Here is a 16,802-nt window from a genome sequence, read left to right on the forward strand (position 1 = left end):
TTACAAAAGTTCTACTTAAGGAAATAACTTCAAATCAGCTTTATATCATTCCAGACCATATGAATATTATTACAACACCATTAGCTCAAGTCAAGAGAATAAATTCTTGTTTTCCAAATTAAATAATTACACATTTGAACCATCATATCAAATGTGCTTAGATTACAATAAAGTCTAATGACTCCTTCTGACTAAGCTTTCTAATGACTTAGAATCCTTCCAGGTCAGTCCGAATAGAGGATGTGAAGGAGAAATGCTAATTTCACAGAAGTCCTATGGTAACTTAATACAGTTTCTTTCCTATCTAATTGGATATTTTTCCCCCAACCTATGCTTTTTTCTCCGTTCCAGTTGGATGAGGGAAGAGTAAAATGTGAAGAAGAAAGGGCAGTGAATGATTTCTTTCCCACCTCTCCCCAACCTCAATCAGGACCCAAAACCTTCTGACCCCACATCTGATCCCTCTTGGGCGTGAGCCCTGCTTCGTCCTGGATCCTGTCCGGAGGCTCATTCACTCTGGCTCTGGTGTCCTTACAGGTGCCACGGCTTCTCCATTCCCTCAACACAGGCCCTTCCTCCTCCACTACCACCCCAGGCACCAGGACCATGCACTATAAGCTACAACCATAGTCTTCTAAATTTCCCCTTCCAACTCCAACAAAACTACACACAAAGAGGGGCTGGCTACACAAAGCTAACAAATACTGTTCTGTTAGTATGCACACCACTGAACGTTTGTATTTTTTTAAAGACAATTTAAATTTTTACTTCTCTCTCTTCTTGCTTGCATGATTTCTGAAAAGATGTAATTCTTACCTTTGTTTCTTTATAGATAAGGTATTCTTGTTCTCTGGCTTCTGTTGGAAATTTATCTTTGATTTTCATTAGTTTGAATATAGTATGCCTTGGCATAGTTTTCTTTTTTGGCATTTATCCTGCTTTGTGTTCTCTGAGCTTACTGACTCTGTAGTTTGGTGTCTGACATTAATTTGGGGAAATTCTCAGTCATTATTGTTTCAAATATTTCTTCTGTTCCTTTCTCTCTTTCCTTTCCTGGTATTCCCATTACACATGTTACACCTTTGTAGTTGTTCACAGTTCTTGGATATTCTGTACATTTTTTTTCAGTCTTTGCTATCTTTGTTCCCTTTGCTTTTCAGTTTTAGAGGTTTCTATGAATATACCCTCTATCTCAGAGATTTTTTTTCCTCAGCCATGTCCAGTCTATAATGAGCCCATCAAAGGCATTCTTCATTTCTGTTACAGTGTTTTTTATCTCTAGCTTCTTTTTTTCAGTTCTTTCTTAGGATTTTCATCTCTCTGTTTATATTGCCTATCTGATCTTGCATGCTGTATACCTTATCCATCTGAGGAGCCCTTAGCATGTTAATCATAGTTGTTTCAAATCCCTGGTTTGATCATTCTAACATCCCTGCCATGTGTGGTTCGTATGCTTATGCTAATTCTTCAAATTATGTTTTTTGCTTTTCAGTATGCCTTGTAATTACTTGACAGCTAGACACGATGTGTTAGGCAAGAAGAACTACTGTAAATAGGCCTTTAGTAATATGGTAGTAAGGTGTAGGGGGAGGGGAAGCATTATATTGTCCTATAATTGGGTCTCAGTCTTTTAGTGAGCCTGTGCCTCTGGACTGTGAACTTCATAATTGTTTCTCAGTTTTTTTTCTTCCCCATTAGGTAAGGCAGATGGCTAGAGGGAGCTGGAGTTGGTTATTTCCCTTCCTCCAGGTCAGTTAGGCTCTGGTAATACCACAGGAGGTTAGGCTCAGGTTAACTAATTTTTACTGAGGGCTAACCTTGTTAAGAAGAACAGAATACTCTGGCATATTTCAAAATGGTTTCTTTTCCTTTTCCCCTGCCAGAAGCATGAGAGGATTTTTCTCTAATATTCATTATAAGAATGTGGTTGAACTCCTGGAAGTAAATCTCACAAGGTTGTGGGAACTCCCTATGACTGGGTCTCCCTCGAGTTTTTGATTCTCAGAATTTTCCACACTGAGCCTCCAGCAATTTGTCAATTATAGTTCAGGTTTTCCTACCTGGGACTGGTTCCCAGGGCAGTTTCCATTCATGAATCTCTGTTCTGAGAAGCTATTACTCCCCGTATTTGCCGGTCTGTCTCTCTGACCTTGGAGCAGCTGTTTGCCCTTCATCCTACTCTCTCTTATGGATCCAAGAAAAATTACTAATTTTTCCATTTTTTCAGCTTTTTTACTTGTTGTTAGGACAGAGTGGCAACTTCTAAGCTCCTTACATGTGGAACTGGAAACCACCATTGAACTTTTAAAAAAATATTAGCTTTTTATCCTCTTCTCCCAGAGGATCCAAAGAATCCAAAGTTATGACTCCATGAAAAGGGTGTGGCTAGAGAAGTGGTCCCCAGCGGGCCCCCAGACAAGCGCATCCCTGCTAACATAAGGTGAAATTATCCTCACTTCTCAGACACTCAACCCTGCCAGAATTCCAGAGTTAACTTCACTCAGGGATACTGATTCATTCTTTAGACATGTCTAAGAAAGATAGAGACTATCCAGAGTGGCAACTGGTTTAACTCTCAGAGGGAATCTATATCCCTTATGTCACAGTTATTTATGAAGGAGAGGGAGGGTCCAAAGTTCATCACTGTAGACCTCAGAACTCCCCACAATTAACTGAACAACTTTTAGACCTGATGTAATTAAGACCTCCAAAGCAGGTGATTCAGTGAGCCTGCTTTTAAAGAATTACCCAAGGTATCTATAGGGATCCACTTATCTCATAGCTCCCACTTTGCTCATACAAAGCATTTTATGGGAAACAAGTCTGCAGCTATTCCCAGGTAAACTGACACCACACGAAGATGCTCTGTCTAGGGGGAGAGCAGGCAATCTATTCTCCATCTATGGAAGCGCCAAAGGTGTCCATATAGTTTTAAAAATCCAAGGAGAATTGGGATCATAATTGGCAGTTATCTTGAGGATCACAGACATCTTATAACATATACCCTATTCATAAGATGATATATCATTAGGAGTAACCATATCCCTTAAATGCTTGTTTGAAAGCCAAGCCCTATTTATGCCCCCAATCAGGGAGCACCGAAATACACCAAGCAACTACTAACAGAACTAAAGGGAGAAATTGACCAAAACACAATTATACTAGGGGACTTAAATACATCATTGACAGCTATGGATAGATCATCCAAACAGAAAATAAATAACGAAATAGTAGCCTTAAATGACACATTAGATGAAATGGACATAATTGACATTTATAGAGCACTTCATCCTAAAACATCAGACTATACATTCTTTTCTAGTGTACACGGAACATTCTCAAGGATAGACCATATATTGGGACATAAAATCAGTCTCAACAAATTTAAGAAGATTGAAATCATACCATGCATATTCTCTGATCACAAGGCTTTGAAATTGGATATCAACTATTAGAAGAGGAAGAGACACCATGTACACACATACAGAGAAGACCATGTGAGGACACAGCAGAAGGCAGCCATCTACAAGCCAAAGACAGAGGCCTCAGAAGAAACCAACCCTCTGGCACCTTGACCCTGGACTTCCAGCTTCCAGAACTGTGAGAAAATAAATTTCTGTTCTTTAAAAAAAAAAAAAAAAAAAGAAAGCCAAGCCCTGTCTAAATTTCTATTGAGAAATTTGAGATCTTAGAAAAGGTTTCTTTTCTTGATCGTTTCATGAATAACTATGTTTGGTTTTTTCTCTTACAGAAATATTAAGTTTTGACACAGGAAAGAGTACAGCAAAACTTAGATTTTTAATGGGACATTCTACCTAACCTTCTGCATTATCCTAAAACAAAAGACTGGGGAACTGCAGATTAATCCCAGATTCAGCCCTTGTCCGTTGCTGCCTTCTCACCCTGGTTTACTTCCTTGTGGGACAGAAACCATGTTTTATTTATCTTTGTATACCACATTGACTTGTACATAGGTTAGGTAATTGATTATTAAATTATAAAATTCTACTATTCAAAAAATATTTCATGACTGATTAGTTTTCTTGATAAAATGTTTAAAAAAACGTGTTATGTTAAATGTGAAAAAACTAAGTGTGTGTTTCAGGGAAGCAAAAGAGAACATTAAAGGATTTTTCACCTTTTATTTTTATCATAACTCATAATAAGAAATACATTGAACATCATAACCATTATATATATGTATATATCTATCCAAAACAAATATAAATACAAAACAACTTATCTTCAATATGTCTGATGCTTTTGGTTATTTTCAATTCTATTTCATTTTTCAAAATGCTGCTCGTGACCCACTAGCAGATTTCATGACATTCTAATGGTTTGTGATTCAAAGTTTGAAAAATGTTGATTTAGAAAGCTATCTTCTGGAAACAAATATGGAAACAAACAATAAAAAAATGAACTAGAAAAAAACAGTTTTAAAATAATGGTTACTTACTTGGTTGTTGCAAAAACAACATTGAGTGGCACCTGTTGGTAGAATGGAAGGAAAGGCCTGGGGGAGAAAGGAAAACACAAACATGTAGGACTTTTGAATTATGTGCACTCTGAGCTTTCTTCCAATTTTAATACTTATCCCTTAAAATCAGTGAATTTGAATATCCTGTATATCAGTAACCCTTAAACTTTTGACACATACAAAATCATTGAGAAACAGGAACATTCTTGTTTAAAATGCAAATTCCCAAGTCTAGCCCATGAGAATCAGTGGCTATAAGAGCCAGTGAAATCTGCACTTTTAATAAACATTCCAGTGTTTTCTCTACAGATGGTAAACAAGATACACTTGGAGAAGCAGTGCCTTATAGTCGGTTGGGCTTCAGCTGGTCATTAGCTAGCTCCCAGCAACTTCTCAAGTTCCCTAAGGCATTCTGAAATTCCCAATGATTTAGTTTTTAAAAAATTCCTCCAAAACGTCTAGGAGTTGAGTTTACTATGTAAAGAATTTAACATTTCTCTGAAAAAGTCAGCATCATAAAATTTCCGTAAGGAGTTTGTTCATAAATAATAACGTGGATTACAAATTTACTTTCTCAAGGAAGCTTGTATAGATCAAGACTTTTTTCTAACTCAGATAAGACCTACAGGGAAATCCTCATCTTATTTTAATTTGATCTGAGAATATGATAATCTCGTGAGTATTAATCACAAAATGAAACAAAGTGAATGTTTTGACCGCGTTGGTTTTGACAACATTCACAGAAAGAGCAATGTCATCTATTTGCTCACATTTAACAATTTTCCCTGCATTATGACTCTCATGGTGTCTCAACTATATCACTTCATACGATGCCTTCATTTTGTTCTCAAATATATATTCTTATTTGCAATTTAGTACCTCTGAAGTCAGGCAGTTGGAATTCCAGCTCTGCTACTTGCTAACTTACATGAGCTTGAACAATTTATTGCTCCTGTCTTGGTTTCAGCTTCCTTACTGCTAAATGAGGATAATATATCTCATACTACATTCTGTTGTGAAAATTAATAATATGTTGCCTGGCACAATGCACGCACTTAAAAATGCTAGCTGTTATCATTAGCATAAAGAGGTTCTCTAATAATATCAGGGTTCATATTCATTAGTAATTACTTTTTACCTTTCAAAATACTTATAGCGATTCTTTCCAGTAACATCAGGATCTTCATAAACTTCTTTAGGAATCTTAAAAGAAGCATCAGTTCTAAAACGAAGCAGGAAAACATTCAAGTCTAACATATAATTGCCAAATATAATTTCTATTTAATATTTCCATCTCTATAAATTAGGAGATACAAGGGTATCTCGGATTGAGAGCAAAATCTTCTATAACACGTATCTGACTGATCTATATCTCAGACGAGATACAATTACTTTCCCTGAGCCAGGAAACCAGAAGCTAACAAGAAGTGAAGAAAAAAGCCAATTTATGAAATTCTACATTAAAAAAAGAAATGCCCACTTTTAATTAATAGCACATGAGAATAACAAAGTTTTAAAAGGCAACTTTTTATGTCTAGGCTGAAGGGTAGAATTTTTGTTTAATTTACTAGGTATAACTTGTAAATATAATTAAAAGAATAAGGAATTCAAGAGACTTGTCTCTGAAGGTGCTTTGGCTACAAGTCTCCAAAAAACACATTTAGATACTAGCAGAAAAGTACACTTGCAATTTCTAAGAGGGACCAAAGGAATAACAAATTCAGTCACCTCAATCTTTGGTGGCAAGATGTCATTTAATATATGTATATATTAAATCACGCCAACCTTCTGAGAACATCTACTAACCAATAAACCTATAACCATTGCTCCTGAATCAGGCTTGTTTCGGTCAAAGGGGTTAAGGGAGAGAATTTGGGGTCAATGGCCTAGGTATAACATTACAATTGTACATTTTAAAATAATGCAGAATAAATAAGTATTTTAATAAGAAAAATGCATTCATGAAGAACATAAAGCAGCAGTTGAAGCTACTTGACACTTACGCGACAAGTTGCCGGAGGACTTCTCTATGTTTCTCCCCATGTCCTTTCCATTCCCGGCTGATGAACGATGGCACGGGATCTGCCTTGCTCCAATATAGAGAATATCGTGGATGATGGATCAGATTACTGAACATGGTTCTAAATCTGGGAACTTTTTTCTAATGTTAGGACGGAGAGGCAAGGAGAAAAAGGACAAAATTATACCATCAGATTTTCTAAAATATTTTACTTATATGGTAAACATTTTTTTTTAATTGGGGAAGGGGAACAGGACTTTATTGGGGAACAGTGTGTACTTCCAGGCTTTTTTTTTTTTCCAAGTCAAGTTTTTGTCCTTTCAATCTTAGTTATGGAGGGTGCCGTTCAGCTTCAAGTTGTTGTCCTTTCAGTCTTAGCTGTGGAGGGCACAGCTTAGCTCCAGGTCCAGTTGCCATTTTCTAGTTGCAGGGGGCACAGCCCACCATCCCTTGCGGGAGTTGAGGAATCGAACTGGCAGGTTGCCAACCTTGTGGTTGAGAGCCGGGGGCTCCAACCAACTGAGCCATCTGGGAGCTCAGTGGTAGATCAGCTCAAGGTGCCGTGTTCAATCTTAGTTGCAGGGGGCGCTGCCCACCATCCCTTGGGGGACTCGAGGAATTGAACTGGCAACCTTGTGGTTGAGAGCCCAATTGAACCGGCAGCCTTCCGCGTTAGGAGCACGGAGCTCTAACCGCCTGAGCCACAGGGCCGGCCCCCTGTAAACATTTTTAAAAGGTACAAAAGAGTGTATATGGTACAGAAAGGAGGGTTATTGGTATACGCATAGAATATCTCCAGAAGGATACCCCAAAAACTGATGACAACAGATGATTTTATGAAGGGGGCAGGGGGTTAGAATTTACTTCATACTGTATACGCTTTTGTACTTCTTGAATTGTTTTAATACAGACATATATTACTTTTCCCATTGAAATAAATTAGGCTAAAATGAGTCCTTTATTCAATACCAATTAATTAATCCTCAGTTTGGCCACAAGTATCAAGATACCTTATCTCCTAGTAATCATGGCAAAGTAATTTCTGCAGAATATAAAATCCAGTGGAGATTGTTGATAAGTCAATCTCACAAGTGCAGTTAGCCAAACTAGATGGTTCCGATTCATTAGGCTGCCTTAGTGGAGGAATTAGACCTACCAGTCTGCTGCGACTCAGGATGGCTTGCATATTTGCCTGTGCCTGGTCTTTCTCACTTGACACAATAAATAATGGATCTGCAAAATAAACAATAAGGTATTATGAAGAATAGAACATATCTACTCATAGGCTGAGAATAATGACAAAGCAAGGTAATTTGTTAATTGGGAAACAAATTTAAAAATGTAGATATTGGCTAACTCTGCAACAGCTCGTAGCCTTGTTACTCTACCACCAGTGAGAGTCTCTTAGATGCATTTCTTTTCTATGTATCCCAAAGTCGGTTTACAGAACTGGAATGCAAAAAGGGCCTAACATAGTCTCAAATACCACAGCCTAAACATGCTTTCTTCTATTTTATGAACAAGTCACCTTCTGGGTCTGGGTCTGGGTCTGGGTCACCCAGAAAATAGTCCAAGAGGAAAGCACTATGCCCATTTGCAAGTAAAAAAACAATAAATTTGGACACTACCTCCCATATTCAGTACACAGAGAAGATACAAACTCTTAACAGCATGTCATCTCCGAACTGGTAGACATGGTAAGAAAATATTATTCTCTAATAAGAGATAAAATAAAATCAGCTATCTTCAGAATTCACCCCTTAAGTTTATAAGCATGTTAATGATGGGACAAAGTTATTTCTCCAAAGAAACAAAAGACTGTCCTGCTGTAATAATTATCTGCTTATTAGGTATATCTTTAAAGTGAAGACGCATATTCATGATTTTCTACCGTCCCTTAAAACCAGATAATTTAACATTAAATTCATAAGCAACCTTCAGATATAAACTTGATTTCCCAAGTAGACATCTATTAAGAAACAAATACCCTGACCAACTAGTCTAGATGACTTGGTAACATATATTTCTCCACAGAAATGAATAAATTAGTATTGTGAATTAGAAATAACTCTCTTTTGAATTTCGATAATGTGAGTCAATTCTTAGGGCTTAATAACTCCTTGGTTACCCAACAGAAAAGATTTATTGGATGCAGAAAATTTGATATTCCCACCAAGGCTGAAAAGCCACAAGAGGCTCAGGTTCTCTTTACTCTTTCATTCAAGAAATATTTATTGACTGGCTACTGTGTTCTAGGTGCTTGGAACACATCAATGACAAGGTAAAGATCCCTGACTTCATGGGAGAAAGGCAATAAACAACAACACAAGAAATTAGCAAATTATATAACAGAGTTAGAGGGTAACAAGTGCTACTGAAAAAAAAGGAGAGCAGTGTGAGGGAGACTGAGTTGCATTTTTGCATAGGGTGGTGAGAGCGGGCCTCATTCAGAAGGTGATATTCAAGGAGACTTGAAAGTGAGGTTAGAGTTGTTATCTGGAGGAAGAGCATTCTAGAGGAAAAAACTAGAACAAAAGCCCTAGGATGGTGGCATGCCTGATATGTTTGAAGAACAGCAAACAGACCAATAGGATTAAAACAGTGAGAGAGAGGAAAAACTAATGGATAAAAAGGTCAGAGAAGTTACAAGGGGCCTAGATCATAGGGCTTTGTAGGCCACTAAAACGACTTTGGCATTTAATCTGAGTAACAAGGGGAACCATTGCAAGATTTGGATGCAAGGACTGACAAAATCTGACATATGTTTAAATATTCATTGTGGCTGCCCAGTTAAGAACAGACTGTAGAGAAGCAATGGAATAGGTAGGGAGAAAACTATTAGGAAGCTCATGCAGTAATCTAGAAGAGACGATGGTGGTTTGCACCACGGCGGGAGCAAGAGAAGTGATGAAAGTGGCAGGATTCTAGACATATTTTTAAGTTAGAGCAGAAGGGACTTGTTAACGGGTTGGAATGGTGTGAGAAAGACAGAGGAGGCAATGATGGCTTCAAGATATTTGGACTCAGCAACTAAAGGATGGTGCTGGCTTCCATTGATATAGGAAAGCCTGTGGAGGAGCAGGTTTGTGGGGAGAACATCAGGAAAGCATGTCTAGTATATGTCCAAGTGGAGATAGAAAGTCAGCAATTCGATATACAAGTCTAGAGTTTGGGAGGTAAGTCCAAACTGGTGAAATAAATTAGGGTATCATCGATCTTTAGATATATTCTTTAGCTGCATCACCCAAATCCATATCTACCATTCAGGTTGGGAAGTGATGGAAAGTGGGCTGATTAGCAGTGAAGAGTCCAGATTTTAGGGCCTCAAATGACAGGCTAGTGAATTTGAAGGCAGAATGAATGCACCTGTTTGAAGAGAAAGACGAATATAGCTTCAACATCTCTGATATACTGGGAATAGTAAGCAATAAAGGGAAATTTCTATTCATACTCTTGTTTTAAGTATTTTAAAAGATATGGGCCTATGTTTGCAATTGTGTTATGCATCTGACATTAGTTTAGTGTGCATTTTCCCGGAGTCTGAATAATAAATAATAAACCATTTTACTCTTATTCCCATAAGGCGTGTGAAGACATGCTATTTATAGAAACATTCTTGCCCTTTATAGATGATAATGACACAACACTGTATGATTTGTGACTACACATTCTGCAACAGATCCTACAACTGTGATCATAATCAGTGCTGAAAAGGCAGCAGAAAGGTCTGTGAGATGCCCAAGTAAAGCAGTCACCAGGTATCGCCTGCTTACTTTTAGACAGGTAGTAAGTGCTTTATATGCAATATTCCATTTCATCCTCACAAAAACACAATTAGGTAGATACTAGGCATCCATTTTATAGGTGAGAAAACTGAGGCTTCAAGAAGTTAGCAACTCACTGATTGGCAGGATTTGAACGCCAATCCTTCTGTCCCCCAGACCTAATGAATTTTTTTAATGTTTAAATTAAAAGATTAAAAGCCCATTAATTTTATGGGGGAAATTTTCCCATGGAAATCGTGAGAGAGCCCCTCAGCCAATCTACGGGTATTGTAGAAACAGTTCTAACAAGCCCAGGAAGTTGTCACAACCAAGTAATGGTGAGAGAAAGTGTTTCAAACCCCAAGACATAATGATTACTTTTAGGGAAAAGTATAATAAATTGCAGATTTTAGTGGGAAAGAAAGAAGAAAGGAACTCATGATAAACCCAAAAAGTATTTTAAAATATTTTTAGAAGCTAGGAAAAATATATCATATTTTTAAAAGACTTGAATTATCAGGGCAGTAGTGTAGCTACTAATCCATCAACAAATATTCAGATTCAGGGAAGTGACAAAGCATGGTGAGCACTTCAAGAGAGATATTTGATATACAGCATTCACAAAAAAGTGGAGTGAAATGCAAAATGGTACATAAATGAGGTAAGATTGATAAAAGAATGATGTTAACTGTAAAGTACTATGTAAATGTAAGGTATCTGCATCTATCTTAATTGCTACGGTGATCAGAAGAGTAAAACATTTAGTGAAGATATCCAAGCAAAGCTTCCTAGAGGAGCAAAGCTTTGCATGGATAATTAACTACACTGAAAGGCCATTGGGTTTGAGGGGTGGGGGGTCAGGGGAAGGGTGACAGAGCTTGGAAAGGTGTTCGTATTTGTACCAGTGACTCCTACATCCACCCCATCACAGTTCTTTCTGCCACGATGGAAATATGACCCAAACCAGTCAACTCATAGGCTGGTCAACAATCTATCCTATTTATCTCTTCAATTTTCAGCTAAGACACATAAGAACTCTCTACAATTGGTGGTGAGCTTAAGGTTAAGAAGTCATGTAGAGTGCCACCCCAGTCCCTGTCATAGTAAAAGAAAGCATACACAAGGCTTTCTGTCAGATGGAAGAAGGACGCATATACACAGAAGGAAGCAGGATAAAATATAGGATGCCCAGTTAAATTTGAATTTCAGATAAACAACGAATAACTTTTTATATAAATATGTCCCAAATATTGCATGGGACTGAAAATTTGTATTAAAATAGTGTTCGTTATTTATCTCAAATTCACATTTAACTGGGCATCCTGTACTTTTGTGTGCTAAATCTGCCAACCCTAACAGGGTGAAAGACCGTAAGGTCCAAGAAATCAAGCAGGAGGGCACGGCACCTTAGTTCTGATCTTCCCTGTCCTGGCTATATTATGCTTCCTGTCCATGAACAGTTGTAAAACTGCCTGTTTTATTGGAAAAATCCAAACTTTCATTTGGCCTATTCCGAGTGGATTTCTGTTCTTTACAAGGGACATGGAAACATTTAGCAATCCCTCTGCAAAAACAAAAAATACTTTTAGGGATAAAAGAAACTTTTTAGGGATAAAAGGTACTTTTAGGGATAAAAGAAACACGGACCTTAAATTCTTTGCCTGTCTTTACTGAAGATGTCTGTCCTCATTCCCAAATTACCTTTGAACATACATGGTGATGTGTTTAGAGGAGTTTACTAGATTTATTTTATAAGATGAAACCAAAAATGAATAAAGAAACCCACTGGCCAGAATATAAACAATCATTACATAGCTCTTATACCAGGAAATGGGTACTCTATAGGATTCCTATCCAAAGGAAACCCTGGGAATCCCAGAGGAGATAGACATGATTAAAGGCAAGGCAAGGTTCAGGTGAAGAGCCTGGGACTACTGAGTCAAAATTGGGGGGGAATCATGCTTAACTGCTTAAGTTTTGTAAATTCAATAATTTAATAAACATTTAGGAAGCACCCAGCATACGTACCAGCACTGGAATAGGTGCTGAGAAGGCTACAAAAATGTATAGAACAAGACTTAAAAAACTCAAGAGACTTAAGGTCCAGTAGAAGAGGCAGAAGATAAATGGACAATCAGGGCATTAAAATAAACGGGCTTTATTGGCCCAAAAGGACCCAGTGGACCTAGTTTATAAGCAGTGCTTTCATGGATAAGAATAAGTTTAAAGAGAAAACGAAAAACAAAGGTGAGATAAACTCGCACTTCTTCACTGAGAATGCCAAATTTGGAGGTGCCAGAGAATGGGAGCGGGAAGGTTATTCTTGTTGGGCATTTTATACAGTTTGAACGTGGGGAGTGTTAAGTGACTCTCCAAATCTGAAAATCATTGCATACTTTTGTGGACACTAAAACTCCCGTAATAGGTTTCAGTAAAATCGCCTAGGGATGTGCAAATTATCAGAAGAAGAGAGTGGCAAAGAGTAAGGCGGCGCCGTGCTCAGAGACGCAGAGCCGCTTCCGAGGCGCCCGGGACAGCGCCGCCACGCGGACGGCTCGGAGCTGCCCCCAACCAATGAAAGGACAACTGCGGGCCAGGGATCGGTCCTGAGGCTTGTCTTTGGTTCTCGTTTTCCTGGCCAGGTCCCACCGTCTCGAAGCCCATCTGTCCCAGGAGTAGACAACTCAGGAAGGAGGTCTGGAGCCGCCCTTACCGTACAGGAAATCATATGTTCGACTGGAGGAGACTTTGCCCCAGTCCCCCGGCCTCTCCCCGCACCGGGTTTGAGACACCTGCGGCTTGGCCTGGGGCTCCTCGATGGTCACTACGTGGCTCATGGTGCCTCCTCGTTCCTCCGGCCAGCGGGGTAACAACTAGGTAGGCCTAGCTGTGGCGTTCATCGTAGCTATGGTAACCCCCGCGGGAACTCTAGGGTGAGGGGCGGGGCGAGGATGAGGGGCGGGGTTGGCGTGTGGGAGAAGTAGGGTGAGGATTCGCCAGCGGTGGGGCGAGGCACCGGAGAGGAAGGATGGGGGAAAGGGATGCTAGTGGCAGGGAGCGGAGGGGAAGAAAGGACGGAAGCAGGGCAGCTTTGGGGAGAGGAGAGAACGGGTGGGGAAGAGGAAGAGTCAGCCTCACTTCCCACTACATTCCCGAGACAGATCCTCGAGCTTTCATCCGCCCACCCAGGGTTAACGCCGCAGGGCCCGAGGCTGAGGAATAGGCTGCTACTCAAATCTAGCGATTTGCCATTTACACGCTGTATCTTCCTTCGGAAATCCCTGCAAAATCTCAGAACGTTTTGGAATATGTGGGGGCTTTCATTTCGGACATCCCCTTTCCGCGGGGCTACTGCGAGGTGAGGTATCCAAGCTCCTGAACACTGGGCCTTGGCTCACTGAACTCGGGCTCCACCGGCATCAGCGAAGGTGGGCTCGGTAATTAGTCACTGTTGATCGGCAGGCTGCTACCGCTTACTGAGAGCCCTAGGCATCAAAGCAACTGAAGATTACTTGGTGTAGGCACTAGCTCTGCTTTTTAAAACTTTTATTATGGAAATTTTTAAACATAGGGAAAAATGAATCCACTTTCAGTAATGAACCCTTATGTACCCATCACCAAGAGTCAACAGTTATCAACATTTTGCCAATCTTTTTTTATATATCCCCTCCTCTCTTTTTGCTTGAATATTTTAAAACAAATCCCAGCTATTACTTTACCCTTGAATTAATCTGCATCTCAAACTGATACGGATTTTTTTTAAAAAAGTTTAACCACCAATGTCACATCTAACAAAATTAATAATTCCTTCGTATCATCTAATACCCAATACATATTCAGATTCCCCTGGTTGAGTCCAAGATGTCATTTAATAGTTGGTTTGTTCTGAATGAAAGATACAGAAAAAGTCACATTGCATTTTGGTATGCCTCAAGTTTTTTATCCTAGAAAAATGATTTTAATACTTTCAATAATTTTCTTTATACCTGGGGTTCTTCTATTTAAAAGAAATACTTTCAGCAACAACTCATTGGTTACCCTGAAATACAGGGATCTTAGAGGAAAGATTGGAAAAATACTGGATTCTTTCACTTTATTATCAGATTTCAGAGAAATAAGTTGGTGCCCTAGCAACCTCCAATGTTAAACAATAAGGGTTTGTTTGTTTAGTATCATTATGAATGTGTGCATTTTTACATATGTGATGTTTAATCCATTATGAGCATTTTTTATGATGCTCAAATTATCCCGTCAGGCTAGTGGCACACCATAGAGTTGGCCTCTTCATCCTTTTGATGTGACCCACAGACACACTACTTAAATTAGCCTCCCAACCTGCTGTTCCTCTTTCCACACGTACACCTGGTTTTATTTTCTCTATTCCTACATGTCTGGGGTTTTTTGCAAACCAGCCTTATACCTTGTCACCTCCAAGCATGTATTTGCTCAAGCTGATTCCTTTGCCTAAAATGGCTTTTCCTATTTATTCCCCCAACTACTTTAGGTATCCTTCAAGACTCAGCGCTAATTCTGCACCTTTATGCGGTTTCCCCAAATTCCCCCGAGTGAGGCTTCATTGTTTCTTCCAATGCTGTCTAGCACCAAAAGCATCGACCCCCTTGTATTAGTAACAGTTTTCAATTCTGCTCTCCACAACTGGGAGATCACTGAGGGCATAGGTCTTCATCCTTTTGTATGTCTGAAGTAACTGCTACATGAAAGAAAGCTTAATAAAATGATTCCTAAATGAATAAACCCATCTGTTTGTTAAACAAATTTACTGTCTACTATGAAATAGGTATTAAAGATTTTGAGATAATTTGTACAACTCATTGGATAATGGAGAAAACAGACACAAACAAAATACAGTGTTATAATGGTGTAATATTTTTCTGTCTCTGGGTATAGCTACATTTCTCACTTTCTGTTCCTTCTCCCCAGAAAGCTCCTCACCCTGCCTCTCCCATTTTCTCACTGCTGACTCCTCATCATTTGAGGTCTCAGCTAAAATGTCTCCTCAGAAAGACTTTTCTTCATTCTATCAGACAAATTATCTGAAGTAGCCAATAACCAGCCCCCTACATAAACACATCAGAAGACACTAACCAATAGAATATGTAAACCGTAATAGGATATATGTGACTATGTAATTATCTTTCATAGACAGAAGAAGGGGGGAAAAATAAAATGAGGAGAAAAAAAGATGTACAAAGGTGCATTACCACTAGTTTGGGGTAATATTGTTACCCAGCAAGAAATGACTAACATGCAATCTTTATGAAATTAGGTTCTTTTAGTTTACAGTATAGCAGAAACTTTGATATTGGGGAGGGGTACTAATAATAAAATGTCATTAAAATGAACATTACACTTTGCCATATTGGGAGACAGTTCGTGGGTCTCTCATGTATCCGTTTGTCTTAAATAAGCAAGCAAAAAAAAGGGAGGGGAGAACTATTTGCCTTTTTTCCTTTGTTTGTGTAGGAGACAGCTTGCTTGAACAATAGAAACAGTGTCTGCCTCCAAAACAAAGGGTAAATTTGTTTACAGCCTTAGAAGTCAAGGATAGTGTCTTCCTTTGAACAAAGGGCAGGCGCTCTAACTGCCCATTATTAAAGACTTGGGTTTCCTAAGCTCACTGTTCCTTTCTTGTGATGCAACCCAGTGTGTAAGCAGATGTCATCTAGCCTTCTTCACATCACTCTGTGGGAACTGGGGCTCAGGAAACTGGCACAAAAATGCTGATACTTTGCTGCTACTGCTTTGAGTAATAAATTATCCTTCATCTCTGATCCAGCAGTTTTCTGGCTTCTACCACCATTCATGGAACTGTCACAGGCTAATAGGGCAAAACTTCTCGAAAAACTATAGAGAATTATGTATAGCACGTACTTACCTGTGGATATTGGAAAGCATATTTTTGTAGACGCAGAAATGTAAATACTATGTAAAATTACCTCTGAACCTAGTAACCAGGCAAGTGAGAATTCAAGTCTTCTAATTCTTCTCTCTCAGCATATGGTGTTACTCCTTCTCTACCAACTTTCACTACCCACCCTTATTTGATAAAGTCTCCACACCTGGGATTAATTAGGCATGAAAAATAGCTCAGAACACCTTTATCACGGAGGAATTTTAGAAAGTATTTCCTTAGTTGTTGCTTGTTACAGTACCAGGGCTGTCATCCCATCCACAGACTGAGTACTTGGTGCCATTCATAGCTAATGTCCACCTTCAGTACCATACAATAACATATTGTACAAAGAAAAAGTCCATTATACTCACCATTTCATTTCTTGCTGCCTACTGTATTAGCAATTATAGCAATAACAAAGAGCCCCAATGGCTTAAAATAGTAGAATATTGCTGGTTAAAATCAGAATTAGGGAGTGAGAACTTAATAAAAAAAGGTACTAATCAAACTAAACTCAGGGTTGCCTCTGTAAAACAGATGGTTGAATCCAATCTTTTATTAGTCTCTACATGCCACCTACTCTCAATTTAATCTATAATTGCAGCTCTAAAAATTGTGTTTTGA

General features: G+C 38.8%; 1 protein-coding gene across 1 annotated transcript in view; it reads right to left on the bottom strand.

Annotated features, from left to right (window-relative positions):
- CFAP91 (cilia and flagella associated protein 91) overlaps positions 1 to 13,193 on the bottom strand; it is a 58,098-nt gene extending 44,905 nt beyond the window's left edge. Inside the window, exons 1-5 of the mRNA XM_019729664.3 lie at positions 12,978 to 13,193; positions 7,657 to 7,733; positions 6,484 to 6,641; positions 5,619 to 5,702; positions 4,460 to 4,516 (exon numbers count right to left, since the gene is read on the bottom strand). Of these exons, the coding sequence (XP_019585223.2) occupies positions 4,460 to 4,516; positions 5,619 to 5,702; positions 6,484 to 6,641; positions 7,657 to 7,733; positions 12,978 to 13,101 (500 nt within the window). The 5' untranslated portion in view covers positions 13,102 to 13,193. The remainder of the gene's footprint in view (positions 1 to 4,459; positions 4,517 to 5,618; positions 5,703 to 6,483; positions 6,642 to 7,656; positions 7,734 to 12,977) is intronic.
- Between the last annotated feature and the right edge of the window lie 3,609 nt (positions 13,194 to 16,802).

This window comes from Rhinolophus sinicus, chromosome 17 (assembly GCF_057876585.1).
Source record: "Rhinolophus sinicus isolate RSI-liver-muscle chromosome 17, RSI-T2T, whole genome shotgun sequence".
NCBI lineage: Eukaryota > Metazoa > Chordata > Mammalia > Chiroptera > Rhinolophidae > Rhinolophus > Rhinolophus sinicus.